At 42.2% G+C, this 27,782-nt stretch overlaps 2 protein-coding genes across 4 annotated transcripts; both read left to right on the top strand.

Annotated features, from left to right (window-relative positions):
• Positions 1–2,993: 2,993 nt before the first annotated feature.
• Positions 2,994–27,665, top strand: LOC112575594. Of its 3 annotated transcripts, XM_025257550.1 has the most exons (6): positions 2,994–3,293; positions 4,410–4,507; positions 4,703–4,814; positions 25,671–25,834; positions 26,046–26,792; positions 27,267–27,662. In XM_025257550.1, exons 1-6 carry the CDS (start codon positions 3,080–3,082, stop codon positions 27,474–27,476), a joined length of 1,545 nt encoding a protein of 514 aa, XP_025113335.1. In that variant the 5' UTR covers positions 2,994–3,079; the 3' UTR covers positions 27,477–27,662. The 3 variants fall into 3 exon arrangements, with proteins under 3 accessions (XP_025113335.1, XP_025113336.1, XP_025113337.1); XM_025257551.1 differs by lacking the exon at positions 2,994–3,293 and having other exon boundaries at positions 3,778–4,507; positions 27,267–27,661; XM_025257552.1 differs by lacking the exons at positions 2,994–3,293; positions 4,410–4,507; positions 4,703–4,814 and adding exons at positions 24,460–24,657; positions 25,190–25,301 and having other exon boundaries at positions 27,267–27,665.
• Positions 13,552–15,763, top strand: LOC112575604. Its single transcript, XM_025257576.1, has 2 exons — positions 13,552–14,059; positions 15,169–15,763. Exons 1-2 carry the CDS (start codon positions 13,621–13,623, stop codon positions 15,525–15,527), a joined length of 798 nt encoding a protein of 265 aa, XP_025113361.1. The 5' UTR covers positions 13,552–13,620; the 3' UTR covers positions 15,528–15,763.
• Positions 27,666–27,782: the final 117 nt, after the last annotated feature.

The following is a 27,782-nucleotide window of genomic DNA, read 5'->3' as shown; positions in this document are numbered from 1 at the left end:
CGGTACTGGCAGAGACAGGACAAAAACCAATAAAACTGATTATCAAGGAGAGAACAGCCAACTACTACAAGACGCAATGTCTCCCTCCAGACCACCCAGTCCGACATATCCACTCACAACCACACAGACACAGAACAGGTCTACCCACCCCACAACCCACTCAACATCACATCCAACAGTTAGAAAACACAAAAGGTGCAGAAACAAACATTACAGCACCCTACCCACTCACAGACATGCACACTCCACCTGGGACACTTCCACAACCGCAAATAGACACTGATCTCACTAAATATAGCAAAAAGGACCACCAACACCTAATCACCTCAGAGATCAAACTCACACTGGACAACATCTACAAGGGCTACATGCAGTTATACACAGATGGCTGTCACGACCCAGAAACGTTAGCAACTGGGCTGGGAGTCTATTGTCCTGGCTACATAAACCTTTCCATCAAACTCCCGACCCACACCTCCATTTTCACAGCCGAGATGACTGCCATACAGCCAGCCCTTGAGACCATTCACCTCAAACTGAGGGACACCACAAGACAACAGTTCTCAGTGCTATCAGACTCCCTGTCAGCACTCCAGGCTCTTCAAAACCTATCATCAAGCACTTTCCCATTTAAACACAAGAACAAGAACAATGCTCTGGACAGAGAGAGCTGAGCAGCCAGTGGAGTAAGACCTACGAAGGGTATCAAGACTTTGTTAACGGACGCCAACGTCCATCCCCATAAAGGTGGAGCTGAGTCATCATCTTGTGTGCTCAAGAGGAGAGTAGTGTTGTTTGGTTCGAGGAGGTATTCAGCGGGAGATCTGTGTTGTGGACAGGTTCACGAAGTTTTAGCATCAAATTACAACGGATGCTAACGCTTATCTACCGAAGGGTAGACCTGGATATCACCTTCTTACCGACTGGGAGTATACAATCTACACCAGCATCACAAGGGATACAGCGAGTTTCTGTGTGAGAGGACAGATCCTGGACGTACTGGCATCTCGTGCGTAACAGTCGCCGATACTTCCCATACCCAAGGGTAGAGTTATGTGGAACATCTTAAGTACAGGACTTATAACCTGTCGCTGTGCCACCGGACATCTGCATGTAGATGTTAACACGCGCTCGCATACATTCGTAACACACCATTCCCAAAACGTTACAGGTAACAAATGACTTTTTTTTTCTTTACAAAAAAAATTGCTGATAAAATTATAAATCAGGATTTTGAGAAATTAATCTTTAATGATTCTTTTCTGTTTATAAACATTGTGTTCCGTGTTTACAAACTATTTTATGTTCAGTCCATTAAAGTGCTCTCAATGATAATATGATAATGATGATGACAATCATGATGACAAGGTTAGCTAAAGCTCTCCTGCTGGTTATAAGGCCTCAATAAATACCACTCATCCACGTACAATCCTGAAGTATGTGATGCTGACCTCTTTCTGTGCATGGCGATACTTGAAGGCTGCTTCGCTCAAATACAAATAAAGTGTATCTCGTACTAAGATCCTCCCAATAATCAGAAACAAACAGTTTTTCCATCTAATGGATCTTAAAGTGTGATGTTGGCGTAATCATGTCTAGACAGTATTAGCACTGAAACGATTGTAGTAATTTATTAATGTTACACTCTAATAACTCAAATAATTTCTACTGTTTAGATATTTCTGTTTGTTTTATTTTAACAAAAAGTGTTGTCAATGTGCACGTGTTGTTGACAGCCTTCTATGGTCGTTCTGTTTACAAGGATCGTGTGAAAAATAATGTCTTTTAGGAGTTTTGAGATTCATTGTGTGATGAAATGTATGTCGCAAAATTTACATGAAGAATTTCTAACTTGCTTGATAAAAGCTACAGATGTGTATGTCCTCTCTTTATGTTTTCATCGGGAACCACTTTGGCTGATTATTTGTTCTTTTATTTTTTTAATGTTTTTATTGACTACACGAGATTTGAAAGTATTTTTAGTCGTCCATGTTGAAGGGAACCTCTCATCACTCATGCATGAGTAAGGTCAACTCCTTGACACTCAGATGAAAGACTGGGAACTTGAGAATGGTGAGAACATGCACTGTGGACGAAGATTTATCTTACCGTGTTTCTCCGAAAAATCTTTGTTCCTGTTAATTTTACTTCAAAAGTGGTATAAAAGCTTATTTTCAGGGGATGCCATTTTTTCGCCTACAAAAATCTACATTTATTCTAATACAGTCATGTCATCTTATGGCAAGTCGTTAAGTTATTTAGTTCTTTGTTAATACCACTACTTTATAATTCAACATGTTTGTCATGAGCTTCAACGGACAAACAAAACACTCCGTCTGGATGAGGATCTTAAATTATTAGTTGAGGTAGGACTTCCACCAGGAGCATCGGAAAAATAATTTTAGGTCTTTTCTTCGGGGAAACACGGTAGGATAGAAAAGTAAATTAACGCATGCATGGGTGAGCAGACAGCAAAGGTTTTGTATTGTTGGATAGAAAAAAGATCTCGCTTGTACAGAACAATTCTAAACCCTGTTAAAAAGCTTTGTTTGAAATATTGAAACATTGTAAATACCAAAGTAAATAAAAGAATGTTCTGACTGAAGCATTGTCTTGCTTCGTGCAATTCTGAACCCAATGGAATTGTCTATGATCATTCTATTCATGCTGTTAGACCGTTACCCTATGTCCACGTGTGTTATTATTCACACGATGTCAGTGAAGCTTGACATTCTGGTAAATCTGATATCATGGATTCATGGGTGTGTAGGAATGTGGGTGGGTGTAAGATGGAAGATTGATGTCAGAAAAATAATTTTGTCTACCCACAAACACGGTTTATCGTATTAAGACCCAGGTGAGCGACATCGCCTGAGGTATTAGATAACAACAGAAGTAAGTTGAAACTGTAACCTAACGACTGCTTCCTTAGCAAAAATCCCGTCAAGAGGAATGTCCGTCATCGGATACCGTTCCCAACTAACTCGCTCACACTGTTTGTCCTAACAAATATTTTAGTGTCTAGCTATTTACTGCTTGTCTATCCTTTACCTACCACCGACCTGACCTCTAACAGCTCATGCTTGACGAAAGAACTAGTTTCTTTAGCGTCTGCACACACCTGAGCAAGGTAATCATTACAGTCCTCAACCTACACACTCCGTGTCTTGAAGTGTTCATTGAATGTACAGCTCGTAGTTCCGCCATCTTGCCATTCCTCGTCGTGACCAGAGTAAGAGAAATAACTCAGTTATTCCACTGCAAAAGCGCTAGAAAGATTTACTTCACGACAAGTGAGTACTAATACAATTCCTGTGTGCAGTGTAGCAGGATATATATTGCTCATAAGTTGTAAGTATCCCGATAAGTTTACAAAGGATAAACTTAGGGTCGTCCTGACAAATGACATCTATAGTTTGTGTATCAGGTCGGCGGACTTTGGCACGAGGATGTATACACAAGTGTGTAAACAGCTGAGGGAATTCCCTGGGGAGGTAGTAAGGACGGAGGGAAATGGACTGGAGTTTAACATCGGGGTACACAGTCGTTCCCTGACAACAACGGTGTTGCAGTACCGTTCGTTTATATAAAACACACGCCTTCTCCGGTGGATTTGTTGGTGACAGTAGGACATCTGTCCATGGCAATGGCATGGCCAAACCCGCTGACATACAAATCATTGTCACTGTCCGACTCCTTCAGCCAAGTCTCGGTGAAAGCAAATAAAGATAATACAGCGATAACATCCCCATCGTGACCTGAGGAAGTTATCAGTAATTGTCTCCACTAGCTGGGGAAACAGTGCTAAGAACGCTGGCATCTGATCTGAGAGGCGCGAGGGTTCCATACTCGTGTGGCGCAGCAAACTTTTCCTCGTCAACCAGCTGCTGGGAATGGGGACATGGCTTCATACAGAGTTGGGGAAGGCAGGACAGTGAGAGAGGAATTTGTCATAGCGTACATTGTAGTCCGATTGTGTTGTGTCCACTCGATTCGTCATGCCATCCTCACCATCAGCTCTTATCAATTAAGAAAAGGTAGTTTAATACCTTTAATTTTTTTAGAGGCTTCAATAAACACATGGGTAAAGTGAGAATTCGGAAGACAAAAAGAGAAGAAAAACCGAGGACACAAACAATTATTGATTAGCATTGAGGATAGTCTTACACAATGGCAACAGATAGGTTAGTTAGGATATGGGCTGTGTTCCCGTAAGTAACAAAACGAGCTGCCAACACCTAACTGACAATAGAGCTTACAGAAACTGTTTTGTCATTTTACTGACACTATGGCGCTGATAACATGCTACTGATTCTATGCCACTGACATTGTGTCACTGATACTATGCCACTGTCACTACACTACCCTATGACCCCATACACATGACATTTTACTGGTTTCTCACCAAGAGTGGAGATCACGTGGTGCAGACGCTGCCTCCTTCAAACTTGGTCCTGTACAGGGGAGACCACTGTCAACAATGTCTGGTCATCCGTCGTCTGCTCAGGTGAGCCACTCTCCTTCCCTGCACGCTTAGAGAACTTCAACTATTTTTATCATCCTACTTTTGTTGTGTGAAAACACCTTTAACTAGTATAATGCTGGTGTAGATATTGAATGTCATCCTGTACATGATCATCTCAGTGATGTACCCGATGTTCAGTCTCACGATGTTGTCCTCTGACTGTAACAACTGTCACAGGGACAGCGACCTAAAAGACGAGGTGGTAGACAGAGTTGTAGAGGCGGTGGCCGGGTCAAAGTTTACCTACACGCTGTGACTGATGAACAGGCGGCACTACTTACAGGTACAGGTAGGTGGTAGTTTTAATATGCTTTATTTATCTTCAACTGAAAACAGATGAAATTGGGATAAAAATAAACAGAAGAAAAGTAGTGAGATAGTATTCACATGTGAACATCATAATCAGTAAAACCATCAAAATGGCGGATAACGAAAGAGAAATGATAATCATAATGAGCAGCTTTACTATCACAAGTAAAGTAATGATGATCTGTGTTCGATGTAAATGATTGAAAAACATACTATTAGCGCAATCGTCCATTACAGCTTCCTCGTAACCATAAATGATCAGTTCAAAAACAATTGTTTGTTATAATTGAGAGAAATATGCGTCTTGACAATCCCTCCTCGAAAAGTTCTTTTTTTTTATAGCGAACACACGCCCCCTGGATGAGGTAAAACAAAATACAGGCGCTGATGCAGAGTTTGACCCCAACCCCTCACCTGTACCAGGTATGAAGATTCTCATCATCCGCGGTATTCCATCTCAGATCGAGGCGGCAGTCAGGCTCATCAGTCAGGGGACTGGTTCAAAGGTTTGTTTGTTGACAAACTATTGCATATTACAGCAGTGTGTAATAGACTACAATGCAAGAGATCAGAAAAATACCTTACTGGATGTCAGAATTATACAACTGGCCGTCTCATGTATTAAATAACAGTAGCCAATACAAGTAAAGTTTGAATAGAAATACTCAAATGACTTAATAGGCAGTTATTATTTAAGTGACCAGACTGGTGTTGACACAGGAACCATTACCAGACCAGGCCCAGACATTCTGGCTACAGTGGGTGGAGGCCGCGTTCCCTCATCTCGACTCTCGCGCCTACTTCCTGCCTCCTGTCTACGTCAACCGCGTGCCCATGACTAGACAGTCAGCTGCTGGTCAGGAGGTTCTCGTCCTTACATCAGCACCTGGACAGGCTGGTCAGTCTAACCCAGTGCCGACGAGTTCATCTTCTGCTGCTCCTCAGTCCATTCCTCAACCTCCTCGCCTATAGGACAGTGACGTCAGAGACGATGCTGCTAAGCAACGGATTTTTGTCTGTCTTCAAAAAATGTGTGAAGAGAACAGCGATGTCATGGTTGGAATGACTCAGCTTCAGTTCGGACAGTACCTGGGTGAACCTTGTTACGCTGCCGCCGTTACCCACCTACCCCGACCCTCCAACCTTCCTCCTTCTCTACCACACAACTGGAAACAGGGAGACTTTGATGTGCTTCTGATTCATCGACAGTACGGACTGGTAGTGTGTGAGGTGAAGGCATTGGGTGACAATATTCAATCTGTAAACATGTCACAGCAGGATATAGACAATAACATCAGAAAGAAGCTGACAGAGGCCATGTCACAGCTGGACAAGGCGGAGGCCATGTTGTCTCACCTGGTGTCCGACATCGCTCCCGGTCTGCCCGTCACTAAGGTCATCGCTTTCCCCAACCTCACGACTCGTCAACTACAACAGGCCATCTCCGGTGACAACCTCCTCATTCAGGTTTCAGTATCTTTCTGTTAGCATACGTATCTTATATGATATACCTTACAAAGTACCTAAGTGTGTAAAATTAATGAATTTTTTTTTTGTCAATAGAAGACGAAACAAAAATGTCTGCAGTGTATGTAAATGGGAAGGAAATTTAATGATAGTGTATATACCCTTGTGTATGTAGAGCAAATAATTTGTTTGAGGGAAAGGTTTGTATAAATATAAGTGCGAGTAGCGGTCTCCGCACGTGTGTGTGTGTAAGTGGCGGTTGTTATCAAATCATATTCACAGTGTAGTGTTACTTGGCAAATAAACGAATTCTACTTTCTGTTCTTCTTTGGTGTACATTATTGTATTCACGCTGTATCAGCACGATTCGTTCCCATAAATTCATTGGATGTAGACACTTGTTCTATCTGTTTTAACAGCTTTATTATCCTGTTACAGCCATTCTAAGCTACTGAACTGTACTTACATTGTACTTAATACTTTAATGTTCAGAGTATTTTACTTACATCTGTCATCTCTATATTTAACTCATTTCACAAGCCATGATGTGGATCTTTTACAGGACCTGTGTCGGTGTCTGGGAGCAAGTGACCCCGCCGACATCCCTGGTCTGTGTCTGTGCTGTGATCAGTTGTCTGACCCCAAGACCCCGTGTGACGTCAGTAGTCACGTGCTGAAGGAACTCGGACACTGGTGGCAGCGACGTGTGGCTGGGGCTGGACCTGTCAGTCACATGACACGTCAGTTGTACAAGACACTGGTAGCCAGGTAAATATTACAATAATGTGTAGTCACAACACTGTCACAGTCTAAGCCTGTCGTGTACGATGTTAGATGTGACATCAGTGCTCACGCCACTGTTGTCGTCAGAGAAATCATCCACTATGTTTCAAAAGTAAGATTTTCGTCTTGAACAGGTGAGAGTAACTGTTAACAGATGTTACAGGGAAAATGTGAAAATATGATGTTTATGTTAATGGGCGACGAAGCACGAGTCCCTAGGGCGGATGTAGTAGTCAATGGCTCGTCCGTTAATCCTCAATCTACGGTGCCAACCTCTCCAAAAAACTGAGTATTTGCAATAAAAGAGATTTCCAGCAACACTTTATTCACAGTATATACAATAGTCTTCACTTGCAGATACGCTGGTAAATAGGCGACACACATTATATTATATATTAAAATAGTAAATATGTCATTATCAGCAGTCAGTTGAATCTCCATAGTGTGAATAGAATGTACGTCAAACGCGACTAGCATGGTGGGAAAGGGTGTTAGGAGGAATGTTCACGGAAGAGGCGCACTTTCAGCACATATATACCTCACGAAACCATTATTCATCAACTGATGTAGGTTCAGGTTTAATAACAAAAAAAAAAAAGATGTTGTAAGCAGTACTAGTCCGACTGTTTGCCAGAGGCGAACCATTGTCACAGTGTAATTATTCTATCGTTTTTCCTGACTACTTTTTTTTTCCTTCAGCTCACCAACTACCTTCTGTAAAGTTGTTGAACTGGTACACGGACTTTTCGCCGACGGACGTTTCGGCGCGGGGCACTTCATTTCGGCATTTCACGCGGGACCTTTAGCCGAAGTCAAGTGTATGACGCCCCTTAGCTCACACATTTCTCTCGCCATTGTATCAATGTATCAGTGAACTCTCTCTCACTATCCCTCCTAATGTGAACCGTTAGCTCACACATTTCTCTCGCCATTGTATCAATGTTTTTTCTCAAAGCTGTTGCGCATAATCTGTGACAATCAAAGTGAACTGTCTGTGAAGTCTGTGTGTAAAATTTGTTTGAAATAAAGAATTATTGTGTAATCTAGTAGTTACTTTCATTCTTTGAGAAGTAAGTAAGCTCTCTCTCTCTCTCTCTCTGACATAATGCGGCGAAACGTCCGCACACGGTTGAACTATACACATATTTTCCCTTAAACATTTTTTATTCTGCTGTTTTGCATTGTCCTTGAGTACTTATATTTTTGATTAGGAGCAGAACATTGTGTCCATTATAAAAGTAACCTTTAGAAAGTTTCTGCAGTTAACATAAGTTAAAGAGTGAAAAGTGACCCTTTTGTTTAAATAGAAATCATATATTTTTATTTGGGAAAAATGAAATGCAGTTAACAATTAACTTATTATTAACTGTAAAAAATAGAAATTATTTTTGTAACACACATCAACTGATGTGACTGTACTAGATTCTGTGGTCCGGCGACAACAGTGACTGTGCCATGTACAAGTCCTCCACGTGTGAGTGTCAAGACCCTGGGTCAGGCCGTGTGGTGGACAGGACAGTGCTACACTGCTGTCATCACACTCTTCCCGGAGCAACTTCACCTGCTACACACGGCGCCTCCCACAGTCTTTGTGGCCGGACCGCCCGGTACAGGTAAAACTGTGGTGCTGCTGATGATGGGTATAAAATGGCTGCGATGTGGTCACCCCGTCTACATTGTGAGTACCTGGTGGGGGAGTCGTGCAGCGAGCATCATGCTGTATCACCTGTTGCTGCAGACAGTAAACACACAACAGTCAGCAGGTGTCTCAACCGGTCAGCCTCACCTCCTGGAGTATGATCTTGTTGTCGGTAAAGACGTGGAGAAGGCCGTCAACGACTTGTCACAGGCAGCAAGAGGAGGGTCGTTGTACGTCATCGCTGATGAAGTGATCGGGTGAGTAGTACGTCGTGTGATGTGATGATAGACATACAGGTATTTGCAACTCGCTGTAATCTTAGAATCACCACCAGGTGTTTAACAGGTGATAATCCCTCAATGAAAGGGACACCTGACCTGCTCACGCAAGTTTCGCTCTGGTACACCTCTATTTGTTTCGCGCTCGCTTTTGGTACTGACATGTTCTACGCATGCGCTAACTGCCATACGTGGTTACAGGTTACCAAGGTGACAAACCTTTACCTTGACTCCCCCCCCCCCCTTGAAAAAACGGTAGCTTGCGTGACCGTAGCTTTCATTCAAACAATAGGTATAAAAGTAAGAAAAGCTGAGATGGATGTGCTACAAGACTGCTGGTAACATGAAATGAGAAAGTTGTGATTTGTCCTGATGAACACATTGCGACAGTTAGCACTGACTTGAAGACAACGAAGGTGAACAAAGATGTGGAACAGAAGAGGAAACCAGTTGATGGGTTCAATATACGCTCAACAGCCAAAACAGCAGCAACAACAGCAACAAAAATAATAAAAGCAAAATTTGTAAACGGCATACTCACTCTCCTAAGAACAAAAACAAAACGTGTACAACATACGAGCTACCAAAAAAAAAAAAACAAAACAAAAAAAAACAACCAACAACAAAAAACATATAAAGTATAAAAGAATAAACAACCTTCTAAGCGAAGAATAAAATGAAATACAGAAAACACAAGAACAAGAACAAGAGCTTGAAGTAGCATCTAATATTGCAAAAGGAAAGGTGTGACAAAGGACAAGCACTGTGGGAAAGCTTGTTAGAAGTAATTTTTACACAAGAGGTGCACCCTGAGCAGGCCCGTTCTTAGCCCCCGCGGGGCCCGAGGCAAAGTGCATGTGCGGGGCCCTCACTCCACGATCACACGGTTTTAGTTGGGATCTAAAGTCACTTTTTTCCTCAGGGATATCTCGTCTTTTATCATTGACAGCACGTTTCATACACATTACAACATAAGCCTACGATTAATTTATTTGTAACGTTCGTCAATAGGTTACAACGAAGGGAACCCTACAGTCTGCAGTCGTAGTTGAGGTTGAGTTGATGGGTTTGCATCCGCCATTAAGTAACACACAACACACACACCGACACACGTACATGCGAAAGACATTCAGATTTAGTAACCAAATAACATAGCAACACGTAAACATACGGCATAATATAACATGTAAGTTTTCAACACTAAAAAATATTTACAAGTGAACTTTCCTGGCCTTCATTGAAGCAAAACTATCAATCAGTTCACTGAAATCTAATTCCCGAGAAACACTGTTCTCGATGGAGAGTATGGCCACAGGCCATGTTCCTCAGCCGATCTTGGCACATCGTTGACCGCAGGTAAGTTTTAATTAATTTCAGCTTCGAGAAACTTCGTTCTCCGGAAGCTACTGTCACAGGTATTGTGAGGGCAATTCTTAAGGCAATCCATCAATTCGGAAAATCGAATGATCGTCCTTTAATGGAGAGGAAAGTCAACATCTTAAGAAGGTCTCCATGCACAGAATCTGGAAAAACATACTTCAATACGTCCATTTCCTCGGCAAGCATGTATCCATCGACATCTCGGCTTTCTCCATGTGTTAACACATCTTCCAAATTCTTCCCACATGACTTTAGCACCGACTTTGGCAACTCCTTGAAGTTGTAGATAAATCCAAAAATTTGATTATGATTCCTTAATTGTTCAAATCTTCTTTGAAGAGACGCAATTGCTGTATCCACTATCATGTTGAAGCAGTTGATGCGGAAATCCTCCTGGGCATTTCTTCCTCCTACATCTTCTCCTTCGTATTGTTCGTAATCAAACATTCTCCTTCTCTTTCTAATTCGTGTAGCTTTAAAAACTGGTTCTGTATCCAAATCCTCTGCAATTTCTCTTGCATTAATCAGAGAGCTTTAAAATCCATTTTGACGATAATCTGTCAGCCATGTGCAAATGCCCTCCAAGCCATTTAGTGCATCTGAAAAATCCGTAGTCAGACCTTGAAGTTCTTTACTGACCGTGTTTATTCGAAACAACAAGTCATACCAGAAGCACAAGGAAACAAGGAATTTGAAATTCTTCAGTTCGTTAGCCAGTGATTCAGTTTCACTCCGAGTTTTTGGATCGTTCGTTTCCTCCGACAGTTTGACCAATGCATCATAAAAGTTTCCAGCCTGATACCTCACAGCTTTCACGCTGTCTACACGACACTCCCATCGTGTTTCACATAAAGGTTTGGGAGTCAGGTCTGTCACAAACTGACTCAAGATTTCCCACCTTTTCCCAGATCCAGAGAAGAGAAGGTACAATCGTTGCAGGATGCCGAAAAATGTCATACCTTCTGGGCAACATTTGGCCATATCACCAAGCAGGAGGTTGTAACTGTGACATGCACAATGCATAATGTAGAAAATACTTTTTCTACAAGCATATTTTGTCTGAATTGTAATATATAGGCCTACAAAGTTACGCAGTACCAACATTTTACCTGTTGACTGAGGACTTTGTAAGGCTATATTTATTATCTTTACTCACAAACTTCATTGTCAGTTAATTCTCATGGACACTGATGTTCCTGGCTTGTCAAATGCTATTTACTAATAAACATAAAATCATAGAAACATAAATAAAGAAATTATGTACTTTTCAAACAAACAAAGTGCAGCGTATCTCGGCTTTTGGGGTATACAAGACAGCGTGCGACAGGCAGGAAAGCGCGGAGTGAAAAGATTTTAAACTGCTTTCTCTAATGTCCAACCGTTCAAGCTTTCTTTGGTCCAAGGACTCCGAGCAAAAGGGAGGGGAAAATTAAGTGTCCAAACACAAAGTGGTAAAACACTCAGTGACGACTGCTGACTAGTCTAAATGTCTCATAAAGATGTCGGTCGGTTAACATTTGTGTCATAATACATCTATAAACTTTAGGTCCTTCTCATCGTGAAACAAATATACATTACACGAAGCTCATGCTTAGGCGAAAAGCGAAAGAAGGTCGGAGACTGAAAGGAAAGATAATGACCTGCCGGCCGATGTGTTATTACATCGTCGGTAGTCGTCTGGACGGTCCGGTGGTCGTCCGATTGTCCCTCTCTTTAGTTGCAGTAGTCGGAGACTCGGAGTCCAGTGGCATTAACTTTCCTCCCTACCTCCTACCCTACAATCCACCCAGCATGCCGACACCTTCTCTAGCTCAGTTAGACTAACGTAGTAGTTATTTCTTTCTTTTTCTTTGTTTTTTTTTTTTTGGTGGTGGAGAAACGGGAAAAGAAAGTTTCAGTAACTAGGAAATAAAGCACTCGACCTCTCGCTTACAGGCTGCAAAGCCAGGGGCGGGGCCCAATCCGCTCAATTCACAGACTGGCCACACCTCAGTAACATACCTTATACCTACCTCTTCACTCAGTTCCAACTTGCCCCCTCCCCCTCTAGTGGCACATAAATCCAGCAATAGCTCAATGCACGAACGTTCATGCGCGATAAATCCTCGGTGTCCAGCAGCCTTCTGTCTCCAAGCGCGTCCAGCGAGAATGTGAGACGGCTGACTACACTTCCATATGCCTAGTTACCATATCAATCAAAAGCGCGGGGCCCTAGGCAGATGCCTCGTCCGCCTGCCCCTAAGCACGGCCCTGACCCTGAGGCCATATGTTGTTGTTGTTGTTGTGGTGGTGGTGGTGGTGACAGGAAGAGTAAGAAGACGATCATCAGACTAGGAGCGGAGTTGTGTAGCTGGGATGTAAGGGAATAGCAGTTGAGAGAAACAATCAGGGCAGGAGCCAGCAAAGAAACTAAAACACAGCACGGACAGTTTGTACTGGATGTCAGAACGGATGGGAAGCCAGGGTAGACAACGAAGTAGAGGGGTGGCGTGGTCACGTGTCCTGCTCTAAGCACCAGATAATAATACTGAATGTGCATTGAAGACTTTAGTTTCAAACAAGGATTAAAAATAATCCTTGCTTTTTAAGAGCTTTGTATGCAGAATATATATTCAGGTAGAATCTCTTGTATATTTATTTATATTCATTTGTATATTTATTTACTAGTTATTTTGGACATCAGCTTCACCCTCCCATCGTGTTTTCCCCATATATCACACAAACACAGAAAGTAAGATATACCTATATTTAAAATTTACACCCCCATTTCTTTATCATCTGCCTGTAATGTACGTGATTAACAAGATGAGACTAGGTTTAGTCCCTTAAATATCAGTTTTGTACATCTGTACACAGTTCTTTTCAGTAACAAAGGAAGTGCTTGTCAATTTATTAATTTTTTTTGTGTACAAGATACATTTATGTGTATATTTACACAGTTTGCTTCAGACAACAGACATATACTCTCCCTTGCCTCCCTCCCTCATGCATGTATACATATCTACACACACAACCACAGCATTCACCGCTATTCACACATTGTTATGTAAAGTGTCAGTTAGCTTATTACACGATTAGCCTCCCCTTGACATCAACGTATTAAACATTTACTGTCTAGTCACACAAACACAGACATACTCTGAACACGTGACAAAAAAATTGTCGTTTATTGTAAATTAAAGTGATATTTCTGTTCCTGATACTTCATAAAATACTTTGACAGGAATTGAAAACTTGTGATGTTTGTGCGCTCCACGACCTTTGACCAGCAGGAAGCTGTGTGTGACGGTAACTACTGTAACACTCGTGTCTGTCACAGGTTACCACACTTCAACACTGTGTGTGACAAGCTGCCGACACAAGTTCCTCGTCTCCATTTTTGGGCGGCAAGTTGTTACCATGGAGACGCACCCGCCGGCTGGCAAGTGGAATGTTTAACCAGACCCCTTCGCTCTCCTCCGGCCGTCGTCAGGGAAGTCGAGCAGAACGACTTGATCACTACACACCGTCATGTTTTCCCGTACAGTGAGCGAGGTGTGCCCGACCACACAGACGGCCCGCCAGTCAGACGATTGTATCACCGAGGTCAAGGTCACTCAGGATTCAGCCCACGTCACTGTGTGACGTGCAGTCGTGACGTGGCCAGCTTCCTACACAGTCTCCGTGTTGGTGTTACAGGTAGGTGTGGGCAGGGCCGTGCTTAGGGGCAGGCAGACGAGGCATCTGCCTAGGGCCCCGCACATTTCATTAAATAACAACCGTGGCGATCGTGGTGTCAAGGGCCCCGCACATTCCCTATGCCTCGGGGCCCGCGGGGGGTAAGAACGGACCTGGGTGTGGGTATTGTGTAGTGTAACGTCTGTTGACATATAAACAGTTATCCGTGTGATTAGTAACAAGCAGGTGAGAAACAGTCTTGTGAATATAAGTGACATGTCCCTTCGCATAACTGGCTACAGGCTGACAGGTCTTCATCACATTTCATCTTTACCCTTTTATCTACGCCAGGGTTTGTGTGTAGTAGTCATCTGTGAGTCTGTGACATCAGGTTTCTGTCTTCACAACATGTCTCAGTTTTCTAGAACATTTTTATTCAACTGTAACATCTGCGCCATCTTGCCCTATGTGAGAGCTGTTCATCATTTGTATTACTTGTGTCTACTTCACTGACACTTTAACGTGTTTGGCACTGCTGACCACTCAGTTTTCTAGTTTGTGATGTGCGGACCTGTGTCCTATGGCTGCACTGTGTGTAGAGTAGATGTTTGTGTCCTCTTCATCTCAACGATGTGACTGACGATGAGTGTGACATCAGGGATTGGTGGTTGTGTGTCGTCTGCTCCATGTGTGTTTGAGGCTGCTGTCACGATGGCTTGTGTCTGGATACTTACCTGTGTTACCTATAACTGAAGTATTCAGGTGAATCTTTGTTCACCGCCTCTTGACTGTGTGAGACCTGAAATGTTGCTGTGTGTAACGCCGTTGTTTGTGTTGTTTACTTTGTGTACAACATGTTGAGTTTACCTACAGTGTGATTGTGCTGTGGAGTCTGATAATCTACATGGACATTGCTGACTGCTTATGTCAAAATTCACAGCAGTAAAGTGCGCTATCAAAATTCCACAACCATCTCTATCATCATCATCATCATCATCATCATCAAGACATTTGAGTGAGTCACGTGTGTCTGTCGTTTTGCGCAGTTGCTATATCCACGAGTCTGCCAGTGTGTACGCTGTATCTCCGACAAGTAACTAATAATAGAAACGTTCTTTGGATGTTAACAGAGAATGTCACGACAACAGCCACGACCATAACCTCCACCACCAGCAGCACAACACCGCCCTGCCTACAGTGGAGAGACGTGCTGGTGTTGAACATCAGTGGCATCAGTGACGACTCGGGTATGGTGAAAGCACTTAAAGAAGCGGGTATCCCAGTGCGGGTGATGAAGGACGATGACATTGATGACGTTGCCACGGCCCGCAGTGACGTGGTGTGGATGACGAATGGATATCGTGTTTGTGGTCTGGAGAGAAAAGTTGTCGTGTGTCTGCAGGATCGTGATACAACCCGGTTTAACTCTATCTCCCGGTGTACGTCACAACTTGTGATTGTCTATGATGACGACGAAACGAATGGATAAGTGACGTCATACACATGTTGTGTGACACATTTATGTATATCTATTTATATTCTCACGGCTTTCACCCGTTTAAAGAAGCAGTGAGGCGAAGTAGTAAGTGTAATTACGGGCTGCAGCAGGCAAAGTGACGCGATTCATCGCGCTGACCAGCTGCCACGTGGATGTAAAATAGCAAGAGGAAGAGGAAGAGGACATGGATGTCGTCTGACAAAACAAAGCAAAACAATAATGACGGGAATAGCAAATGGAAGTAATATATTTTCTTTTATATAATCATGCGTAAAAAAATTCAGGTTTTTTTCCTCATTGTACTCATAAAGACGTCGACCAGAAGAATTCATTACAGTGTTTGATGTGCTTGTACTCAGTGGATGTTAATACACATAATGTAGGATGTCGATGGAAACATCACAAAGAACAACCTGAAAAAGACAGCAAACAGTAACACAGAGGATAACAAACAGTAACACAGAGGATAACAAACAGTTTGACACAGTTGACTGTAAGGTCATGAGTAGGGTCATAGGTGAGGGTGTCTAGCACACAGCTCTTATTATCACGACGATGAAAAAGTCCAGAAAGTCCATTACTGTACCTTATAGAAGCAGCCACCGTACTTTCACACTTCAAACGTTTCTAACTCACTCAGTGTTAGGACTAGAAAAACAACTTTTGTATGAACAGAAAGTTCAGAACCTGTACTTTGTAAAAATATGCAATGTGCCAAATCTCAAATTACAGACTAAAGACTTATCTCGTCGCGGAGGGTCACAAATGCACACTCACAGACACACAGACAGCTTCCCACGTGCACGAAGTCATACAGACACGCATTTACACGCATGCGCAGGTAGCCAGTGAGAAAGTGGGATTGTGTCCCCTTGTGTGTCACAGTTGTCTCCAGCCGACATCGTCGTGTTCGACCAGGCCAGCAGTGTCAAGCACAACTTCCCCGAGATTAAGTCCCTCGTTGCCAAAGTCGAGAGCAAAGAAAACATCAAGACTTACCTGGCCAACCGCAAGGTAACTGTGTTTGAAGCGGAAACAACGCTGTTGTGACATTGGGGCTGTTGGAATGCATCCTTTCTCTTGAAAAAACAGTTTCAGACTCAGTTAACAGCAAATGAACAAAAGTGATCAAAGTCAACCACTCGTCCAGTCCACATCTTTGTATGTTTGAAGAACGGAGACTCGCCTGTACACCAGACAACACTAAAACAGAAATAGTTCCTCTCACAGGACAAACAAAAGAACTTTTAGCAGATCACTTCCATCTTTTGAGTCCTGAACATTATTTTGGGTCCAGATTGTACCATCTGTACTTCACGCGAGGGTGACCATATAAGTTGTTAAGGGATCAATGTGAATAGCTATTTGTGAATAACAAGATTGCGGTGCCTGAGAGACCACAGTGACAACACAAGAGGTTTTTTGATTTAGAGGTGTGTACACGATAAGAGCTGGTGAAGACACAAGGCATTTGTCATCAGTTCTGTATGTCATAATAAACTACAGACAATCCACAATCTGCAGCTTTTTATCCCTGTCACGGAATTTTTGTTTCTGTTTGTATCCGTGACCTGTCGATGCAGAAAATCCGCTTTTTATCTAGTGAGAAAACTCTGATATTGGGGACACTGTAATAAGTCAGTTATTATTAATTATAAATACTACAAGATGTTTTTGATGCCCAGCTAACTCGGACTGCAGTGCAAGAATGGTATTTCCAGCGAGAAGATGCTTTGCCGATCTTTGTTCCTGTGATGTAGTTGCTAGTGTCCTCGGTGTATTACAAGTTGGTAAATGTCACTGCATGACAACTCCAGTCGCATTTTTTCCTGTTTTCGCTATAAGCACTCGGCTTCCTCCATGATCAAACTTTTCTTACAATCTGAGATGTCCAGACACCGTGCGTCTCTTTGCTTTGCATCTCTCTATATCTTAACCGCAGTCTGATGTTTGAGGTAAAATTTAAAATCATTAGCTGCGAGGGTTTTTTTATTTTGAAGATGGCAAATAGTCACTGATCATTCACTTCAAAAGATATGGAATAAACACATTATGCTAATTTTAACAACTGTCTTTGTTCAACTAGTGGTATCAGTTATTGTTTTTATTATTTTTTATTGATAGGATTTTTATTGGTATTAATATTAATAAAACAGGAAAAAATTTGCTTTTTTAGTTGTGTACCGATGGTCCGTGTGTAAATTGTGAGAGATAATTGTGGACAAAATGTGTTATCAAGTGTGAAATCGTAGCTAGATCATTTATACATTTTCTCTCGACCTTTCACTTTCCCTCTCCCGATCCCATCAGTCACCACTTCAGGTTGTCACATCACCGCATATACGGAAATATAACACTAGACTATGTTATGACACTGACATGACATGGCATTTGGGTAAAAACAAAAACTTCGCGAGACCTGTACCCAGGCACAAAGAACCTTTATCCACCCGGATTGACTGTTTTCCCGCTTATCTTACAGTCTGTTCCTAGAAATAAACTATGTGATAGCCAAATCACATCTTACACACTCACACCTTTATTGTCTTTCACCTTTAGCAACTCTTTCATTCGCTCCTTAGGTTGTCACCTTAGTCCTTTCTTTGTCGGTTCGGACCTCTGTGTAACCTGCCGACTGTTGTTTACCTGTTGTTTACCTGTTGTTAGTTGTGTGAGCACAGTGCACTCAGCTTTCCACTTTCTGTTGTTGTCTGTGGCGACTGTCACTGACACTCGTGCTGTGTATGGTGAGACGACCGGTTGATGAAGATAACACACTGCCACCCGAGCACCCCGAGCCCTCCTCCCTCGCCTCCACTCACACAGCCACCCGGCACCAAACTGGGTCAACCGTTATTTCTAGGCCGGGTGTTGCCGCACTTTGCCTCTTGTGCGCCTTCGTCACAATAGTGTTCAGGAACATTCCATATGGCATACAGGTCGGTGTATATAATCATATATATATTAAAAATATACGGGGAAGTCAAGCGGCGCCATCCTGCGTGTCAGCCTCTGGGTACAGCGGACAGTTAGTGACACCTGACACAGAGTACGACCCTGACACTCAGAAGTCAAACAATATCGTCCGTTAGGTTGCTTTATTTTGATTTCCCTGGCTGGTGCGAGCTGGTGTTGGCTGTAGCAGGGGTCGAGTTCGACGATGTGAGGTTTTCGGGCGCCGACTGGCCGGTCAGGTACAAGCCAGGTAGAAAGTACATGTACTGCTGACTCGGTGTTTTTACTTCTCTCGCCTCCCACCACAGATTGGCTGTTGAACTTTGGTATCTGATATCTGTACAAGGGCTCATTCGTTGCAGAGAGAAAAGAAACCTTCTCAGAATTTTTTTGTAGGCTACACGACAGAGAGGAACATTTCTGCGACGAGGGATTCAATGGTATTATAGATAATATCGCGATATTATAATATAATATCAAATAATATAATATAGCGACCGAGGCAACTCGGATCTCTTTACCTTTATCCTTTGCACCCTGACCTCCATATCTTTTTCTTCCGCACCCCTCGTCCCCGACCCCGATAGTGCAAACCAACTTTAGGTGGAAGATGTTCACCGCATCATTATCATCATGAGGACTGTTCTGAACCCAGTCACAGTAATTTACAAGTCTCTTTATTATGCTGACATGCATATTACCGAAAATCTGTTCACAAAGCAACATATCTGAACACAGATGCATTACATTCTGTTCACAGAGCAGCGCACAAATTGTAAACAGAATAACAAATAAAAAAGGAGATGGCAAAGATGCAATTATTGTCATTACCTCAACGAAACACTTTTATTTGAGTTCCCCATTTTGTCTCAGAGAAACAACTTATTTCATGACTACGGCCCCTGGAGATGAAGATGCTTTCGTGCCACTCTACAAACACCGCAGGTAAAAACATATAAAAACATATAAAAACATATAAAAACCTCTTCAACTGTTTACTGCCCTCTGGGTGTCGCGTAGCAACCAAGGTTGGAAAGCAAGCTGAGACGTGCATAAATGTCTGCTTTATTATGACTGTTTGTTCAAAAATAATATTATATAATCTATCTATATATATATATCATGTTCCCAACAGCTGAGGTCAACACACTAAATGTAACAAACTATGTCACACAGAGACACCTGAGCGTCGCCACAGCCACATTCTTTCCACAGGAGAACGGTATGTACCCGGGGTAGATTAAGGTCCTTACACAGAGAGTACAGTAGAAAAAGAAAAACGTAACCATATATGTCCTCATCCAAAGATCGTTTTTTTCAAAGGAAAAACAACATTATTTATGGTTATTATTTATCTATTTGTTATTAATGCTATATTTGTAACTAGACTTTATAAAAATAAAATAGAAAATTCCAGAATAAGGGTAAGCATCAGATGTATTGTATATCCGGGCTCAGACTGTCACACTGTAAATAAACCGGATGTCTTCGACTGACCAGGTCTCTATGGAGATAACAACATGGAAGCATTCCGCATTGAGGTGGTGGGTCTCGTGCAGCACTTCATTCGTGTTTTCATCAGAGCCTTTGTCCAGAAGGACCCTGCAAAAAAAGTATTCCACATAACTACATCCTAGAGGTCACCCTATATCCATTGATACCTCATTCAACATTTAGCTTACGGACCTTGTGGGGGTCAGGGGGTCGAAGGCGGTCTGATATTTATAGATCATAAGTGTCGAGGTCGCAGTGAAGGGTTGGTGGTTGTAGTCTTAGTAAAAACATCTCTCGCGATAATGTCTTGTTATCGTTTGTCGTTATAACCTCTAATATTAGGTTTTGTTTCTATCTCTCGTTGTAACTTATCGCTATAACCTTTTGTAGACGATTGTATTTTTGCTTTTGGTTCTGTTTCTGATACCATCACCTGTCACCTTCTGATACCATCACCGGTCGATCTGTGTATATCTATGACAGGCCTCAGCCTTTATCAGGGCGATAAACGAATCCCAGATGGAGAACATGTTTTTATCGCTGGTTTTTTGGACTGTGTGAGTATGAAACATTAACTGATTGAGTTATGACATACAAGCTCTGCATACGCCATTGTTTCTTGCTAATGATTCAGTGTCCGAGCAGTGTGAACATCTTACTTTGAGTCTTGTGGACAGGTAATCTTTTATTTTTAATTGATTCATCTGACCACTTAGTATCGACATCGCCAGTAGTCAGCTGTCAAAATATTCGCATGTTAGGGTCTTTGGTGCTGTAAGCGACTGACTTAATCTTGTGGACATCGCGAATGTGTTCTTACTCATTTTAAAACTAATTATCCAACTTAATCGGTTAAATGTTCCCCGGGTATTTGTCTAGCGACGAATAGTCTCTAAGGCAAAGTCAGCCACGACCGCAATGTTGCCATAGAAACGGGTACAACATCGAAGGTTTGTACTCTTTCTTGTGGGCGTAGAAATGTATCGATGTTCCGAATGTTTTTGTCCAAGTTTAATTATCCCTTTTGTGCGATTACAAGATGTCAAGAAAATAATGTTTACTTTTGGATGTACTGAGAAATGACTCACTTTCTCTTGCACCTCTTTCTTCATTTGTTAAGCTGTGTGGTTGGCGGAGCTGCAAATCACGAACATTTGGTACGATGTAAATTGTGAGCATCAGGCCTGTGACTATGATCAATAGCGCTTTCTCGGGTTACTAAAAATAGATTGTGACGTCACGCGACAGAGCATCATGGGATTGCTTTCCATACAAACGCTGCACGTTGTTCTGTGTACTCTACGCTACGGCGACTGACAAAAAGCGACATTTTTATATTAATCTCTGAAATAATGCTGAAAACTGGAGGAACCAAACACTGCTGTTGGGGTTTATGTAAATCCAGATATCCAGAGCGGTTACCGGAGAGGACGTTTTTTATTCCATTTCCAAAGCCTGGTAAGACCAGTGACAACATGACACATGCAGTGGGAAAGACAACAGGGCAGGTTCAAGACTGAGAAAGCAAAGCGCCGGCAGTTTTTATGTGGGCGATCTGATTTCCAAAATGTGGAGAAAATAACCAGGAGCACATATATCTGCTCTCTGCATTTTCTTGGTGGAAAAGGCCCAACATCTGAAAAGACGAACCAGTATTAGCGACGCTTATAGAGGAGGAAACACAAAAGCGACAGGGAGGTAACAGGAAGCTAGGCTCCAGCGCAACGTGGCGACCAACCTGCACATTATCAACGTTAACGTGGGAGAAAAAAGCTTCGCAAAGAAAACTCATCATTTCCAGAATTCACAGAATACAGAGCCTTCACTGGCTCCCAATGAACAAGCGCATTGACCACAAAGTACTTTCCATTGCCCAGTCCTGCATGTCTAAAACTGCTCCTGACTATTTGCAGGAGATAGTTCCTCCGTACCAGCCGTCACGTAGTCTGCGCTCAGGCTCCCAGTCACGCTTCTGTCTCCCTGCAGTGGACGACACCAACAAGAAGCGCACTGGAGCCAGGGCCTTCAAAAATGCGGCACCTAAGCTGTGGAATGCTCTGCCATCGTCACTCTCCACCATCACCTCACCAACCACGTTCCGCAAAAAACTGAAAACCTATCTGTTTCTTTCAAACCAGTCTTAAACAACAACGAAACACTTCTGTCCATATTATTTACTTTCATGGTCTTTTATATATTTGTTCGCTTTACTTTTTCTTCTTTTCTTTTGTCTGCGCAATGAGCATTCTTCTGAATGAATACATGCGCATTACAAATCGACATCATCAACAAAGTGACAACACAACATTTGAAGACGCAGGCGAAGCCGTGGCTGAATGTGCATCTGCTGAATGTAAGTCGGCTAGCCCAAACCACAAAGCTACACAAACATCTTATGATCAGTACATGCTTGGAGCTAAAATCGAAACTATGATCATGAGAAACGCTGCTGCAGTGAAAAATGATCGAAGTGAACCTGAAGTTACCAACAAGATGGACCCAAGCTTTGTTTTTAAAGACAGGAAGAATACAAAGTTTTTAGTTGGACTATTTCCCGACCAGTTTGACGTTTTGTACACATTTCTTGGTCCAGCAAAATACAACCTTCAATACCGGGACTCCAAGGGAAATACCAGAGAAACCAACGGGACAAATGAGACGAAAACTGGTTCATTTAGGTGTCGTTTGGTTACTGATCCCACTCCTTTTCAGCTCATACCCTTTACCGTTGTCTACCCCTGGATTAACTTTTATACCCAATGCAATACACGCACGAACTTTTTCAATTGCCTCTCGTAAAGTCACATTCTTACTCTGTCCGTGGCATTCGAGCCATCGTTTCAGTTCTGTTAGCCGGTATTCAGAGGGATTGTCGACAAGGAAGGCTCCAGGTACGTCTTTCTCCGTTAACACCACCGCCTCCCTTTGCATTTTTCCAATTTGAAACTGTATTTTTTACACATTCACGTTTTGTTTTTTTGGAACAATAAACTGCACAGCAACGCACTCGCTGCAAACGCTAGTGTAGCACATGCGGGGAATATATTTGTCTGCTTTGCATTCCCAGAAGCCCTTGCGCGGCTAGATTGTGACGTCATGTGCGGAAAGCGCCATTGAATTTATTTCTAACATTTCTGAAAATGGAAGGAGACAGCGGTGTTGCTATAACTCGTGTTTCACCGGTTTTATTTTAAATGTTTTTACAGTCAATCGGCCCTTTGAAATAAACTTCGGCAAGTAAACAAACCACTTTGCTATTCTCTTATGGTTTGTATAAAAATGAATTAACTTATATCAACACTCGAAAACCTTACGATCTAATCTCTTGAAAAATTGTCTCGCTAACCTCGTTGAACCCGCTACCTCTGTCCACGCTTGTCATTGTGAAGAGTTTACATTCTAACATAATCGCACCCATACCTGTGTTTCCGATTCTTGAATTAAACCCTTGTATGTATCTCGCTTCCTTGATGCATCATTAATCAGAAATAATTTGTAAAATATGAAAGATAAACGACCAACATCAAGGCCTGAGCACACACACACACACAGTGTAAACGGTTGTCATAAGATAAGCGGTGTCCTTCTGTTTCATCAGTGTGATGTACATGAGTTAAGCCAGTCAGAGGAGACTGCATTGATACAAAACTGAACAGCCTCACCATGCTGAGTGTTTTGGTTGTAAAATATCTTCCTCAGCTCTGCCTCGGACTTTGACCACCATGCTATCTCGTAGGCTTTAATCTGTGCATGCACGGGACCCACGTCACAGATATGTTATGTACAGTGCCACATATTCCACCCGCATTAGGGAAGCAGGGAGGATTGTCGTCAAACCGTGAGTACATAATTACTATAATTGCTTCAGCAGCAACAGACATCCCACAAGTGTGTTTGCAGGCCTCAATATTCTAAGCTATGGGGCGGGCAGGTAAAATACCGAAATCCCAGGTCAGATGACTACACAAACCTAGTGATAATGGAATGGACAACAAATGAGTACATAAAGGCGTTCACTGACCGAGTTTATTGTGTATAGTGAAGCTGTTTGAATTCGTTCACAATAAAACTTTAGGACAAGTATTTACTTTGAAGGCAACCGACCCCGATGCTCTCTAACGACTCCATCAGACATATCCGTCGTGTGATTTATCTTTGTACTTTGTGTTACAATGTTATTGATTGCTGATTTCTAAGCTGTTGTTCTTGGTAAATATGTACAATGATATAAAAAATATAAACTAACCACAAAAAACAGTATAACACAAATGCCGCAATACACTTGATCCCCTGAGAGGCATGACGAAGGTCGTCACCATAGTCACGTGACTCTGTCTTGTCTTTATTTTTTCTCTTCGCTCTTTTGATGGCGTCCTTTACCTCACCATCACCAGATCTTTGTGCCAAGGCATCGCCGGTGAAATAAATACGTTTTTTTTTTCTTATTTAGTACATGTTTCAAGCTCCTGGTTGTCCACTTTAATACCAACGAAACTATACCACTGACAGTATATTATCCTACGACCCCCAACACACATAACAGTTTGCTGGTTTCCAACAAAGAGTGCAGACCACCAAGTGACATAAATACCTCCGTGGTGCCTCCTTCAAACTTGGTCCTGTACAGGGGAGACCACTGTCAACAATGTCTGGTCATCCGTCGTCTGCTCAGGTGAGCCACTCTCCTTCCCTGCACGTTTATTGTACTCACAATTCTGAGGGGGTGCATTAGTGATAACACCAAAAGATGTAAACCAGTCATAAACTGCTTTCGTAATCTTACCTTTGTTGTATAAAACACTTTCATTTGCGATAGAGTAACGATACTAGAGGAAATCCACATCACCTAACAAAACAGAAACAACTGGTAACTTGAGATTTCTCAAAAAGAAATTAAAAAACCCTAATTCTACTATATCTGTGTGAGTGTGCGTGCGTGTCTGTGTTTTGATACAGTGAAAAATCATTTATGGTTGAAACACTTATCTTTACTACTACTACTCTACTACTACTACTACTAATCACCTACCCAATATCATCATCATCATCATCATCATCATCATCATCATCATCATCATCTAATCAATAACTCAGTTTCCTCTAGTTTAGTATGATGATGGTGCACATATTTACTGTCACATCCTGTGCATTATCATCTGAGTGATGTACCCTGTGTTCTCCTCTCACTGTAACAACTATCACAGGGACAACGACCTAAAGGAGGAGGTGGAAGACCTAGTTCTACAAGAGGTAGACAGGTCAAAGTTTACCTACACGCCGTGACTGACGAACAGGCGGCACTACTCACAGTTACAGGTGACTTGTATTTTTGACGATTTATTTATTTTTTTACGAACAAAAGGTCAAATCACGATAAAAAGCAGACAATAGTTAATAGTGAAATAACATTTAGACAAAAACATCCTAACGATAAATCTATGATAATGACGTCTGTAGAAAAGAGAAATGATAGTAATACTGTTGATAAGAACTTAATATCTAATTAATTAATTTAACTTTAATATCACGAGTATACTAATGATGATTTATGTATGATCTAAAGATTTTTAAAAAATGATCGTTAGCGCAATAAGCCATTACAGTTTTTCGTATAATAAATTAACAAATCAAAAACACTCGTTTGTCTCCATATTAACAATAGCTAATAATATTTTTAATTTATAGTGAACACACGCCCCCTGGAAGAGATAAAGACAAATACAGGCGCTGATGTAGAGTTTGACCCGAACCCCTCACCTGTACCAGGTATGAAGATTCTCATCATCCGCGGTATTCCTACTCAGATCGAGGCGGCAGTCAGGCTCATCAACCAGACCATTGGTTTAAAGGTTTGTTTGTTGACAAACAAATGTATATTAGAACAGAGTGTAACAGACTCTAACCAAGGAGATAAAAAATACCTTACTGGAAGACTGAAAATACAGCGGGCCATCTCCAGTATTACATAGCAGTAGCCAATACAAGTAAAGTTAAAACAGAAATTCTTAAATGACTTAATAGGCAGTTATTATTTAACTGACCAGACTGGTGTTCACACAGGAACCATTACCAGACCAGGTCCAGACATTCTGGCTACAGTGGGTTGAGGCCGCGTTCCCTCATCTCGACTCTCGCGCCTACTTCCTGCCTCCTGTCTACGTCAACCGCGTGCCCATGACTAGACAGTCAGCTGCTGGTCAGCAGGTTCTGGTTCTTACATCAGCACCTGGACAGGCTGGTCAGTCTAACCCAGTGCCGACGAGTTCATCTTCTTCATCATCTTCGTCCATTCCTCAGCCTCCTCGCCTTCAGGACAGTGACGTCAGAGACGATGCTGCCATGCAACGGATTTTTGTCTGTCTTCAGAAAATGTGTGAAAAGAACAGAGATGTCATGGTTGGAATGACTCAGCTTCAGTTCGGACAGTACCTGGGTGAACCTTGTTACGCTGCCGCCGCTACCCACCTACCCCGACCCTCCAACCTTCCTCCTTCTCTACCACGTGACTGGAAACAGGGAGACTTTGATGTGCTTCTGATTCATCGACAGTACGGACTGGTAGTCTGTGAGGTGAAGGCACTGGGTGACAATATTCAATCTGTAAACATGTCACAGCAGGACATAGACAATAACATTAGACAGAAGATGAGTAACGCCGTGTCACAGCTGGACAAGGCGGAGGCCATGTTGTCTCACCTGGTGTCCGACATCGCTCCCGGTCTGCCCGTCACTAAGGTCATCGCCTTCCCCAACCTCACGACTCGTCAACTACAACAGGCCATCTCCGTTGACATCCACCTCATTCAGGTTTCAGGATCTTTCTGTTACCATACGTATCTTCTATGAAATACCTTACAAAGTACCTAAATGTGTTTAAAACATTTTTTTGTCAATAGAAGACGAAAAGATAATGTGGACAGTGAATTTGAAGGAAATAAGGCGATAGTGAATATGTATGTGTATATAGAGCAAATAATTGTTTGGAGTAAGGGATGTGTATAAAACATTATTAGTGGGTCCGAACGTGTGTGTATAAGTGGCGGTCGTTATCAAATCGAATTCACAGTGTCGTGTTACTTGGCAAATAAACGATTTGTTTCAATAAAGTCATTGTTTGCAGTTGTTCTTTCCAATTTAACAGCATTATCGTGTTACAGCCATTCTAAACTACTGAACTGTACTTACATTGTAATAATACTTTAATGTTCACAGGTTGTTTACTTACATCTGTCATCTCTATATTTACCTCATTTCACAAGCCTTGATGTCGATCCTTTACAGGATCTGTGTCGGTGTCTGGGAGCAAGTGATCCCGCCGACATCCAAGGTCTGTGTCTGTGCTGTGATCAGTTGTCTGACCCAAAGACCCCGTGTGACGTCAGTAGTCACGTGCTGAGGGAACTCGGACACTGGTGGCAGCGACGTGTGGCTGGGGCTGGACCTGTCAGTCACATGACACCTGAGTTGTACAAGACACTGGTAGCCAGGTAAATATTACAATAATGTGTAGTCACAACACTGTCACAGTCTAAGCCTGTCGTGTACGATGTTAGATGTGACATCAGTGCTCACGTCACTGTTGTCGTCAGAGAAATCGTCAACTGACTAAATTTCAAAAGTAAGATTTTTATCTTGAACAAGTTTGGGTAACTGTTACCAGATGTTACAGGGAAAATGTGGAAATGTGATGTTGATGTTGTACAGTTTACAGTTAGAGAGTGAAAAAAGCGACTGTTTAGTTTTAAATAGAAATCAGATATTTTTATTTGGGAAAAATGAAATGCAGTTAACAATTAA

The sequence above is a fragment of the Pomacea canaliculata genome, linkage group LG11 (genome assembly GCF_003073045.1).
Source record: "Pomacea canaliculata isolate SZHN2017 linkage group LG11, ASM307304v1, whole genome shotgun sequence".
Lineage (NCBI taxonomy): Eukaryota > Metazoa > Mollusca > Gastropoda > Architaenioglossa > Ampullariidae > Pomacea > Pomacea canaliculata.
The sequence above is the reverse complement of the archived record's forward strand: the minus strand, read 5'-3'. Positions and strand labels throughout refer to the sequence as shown.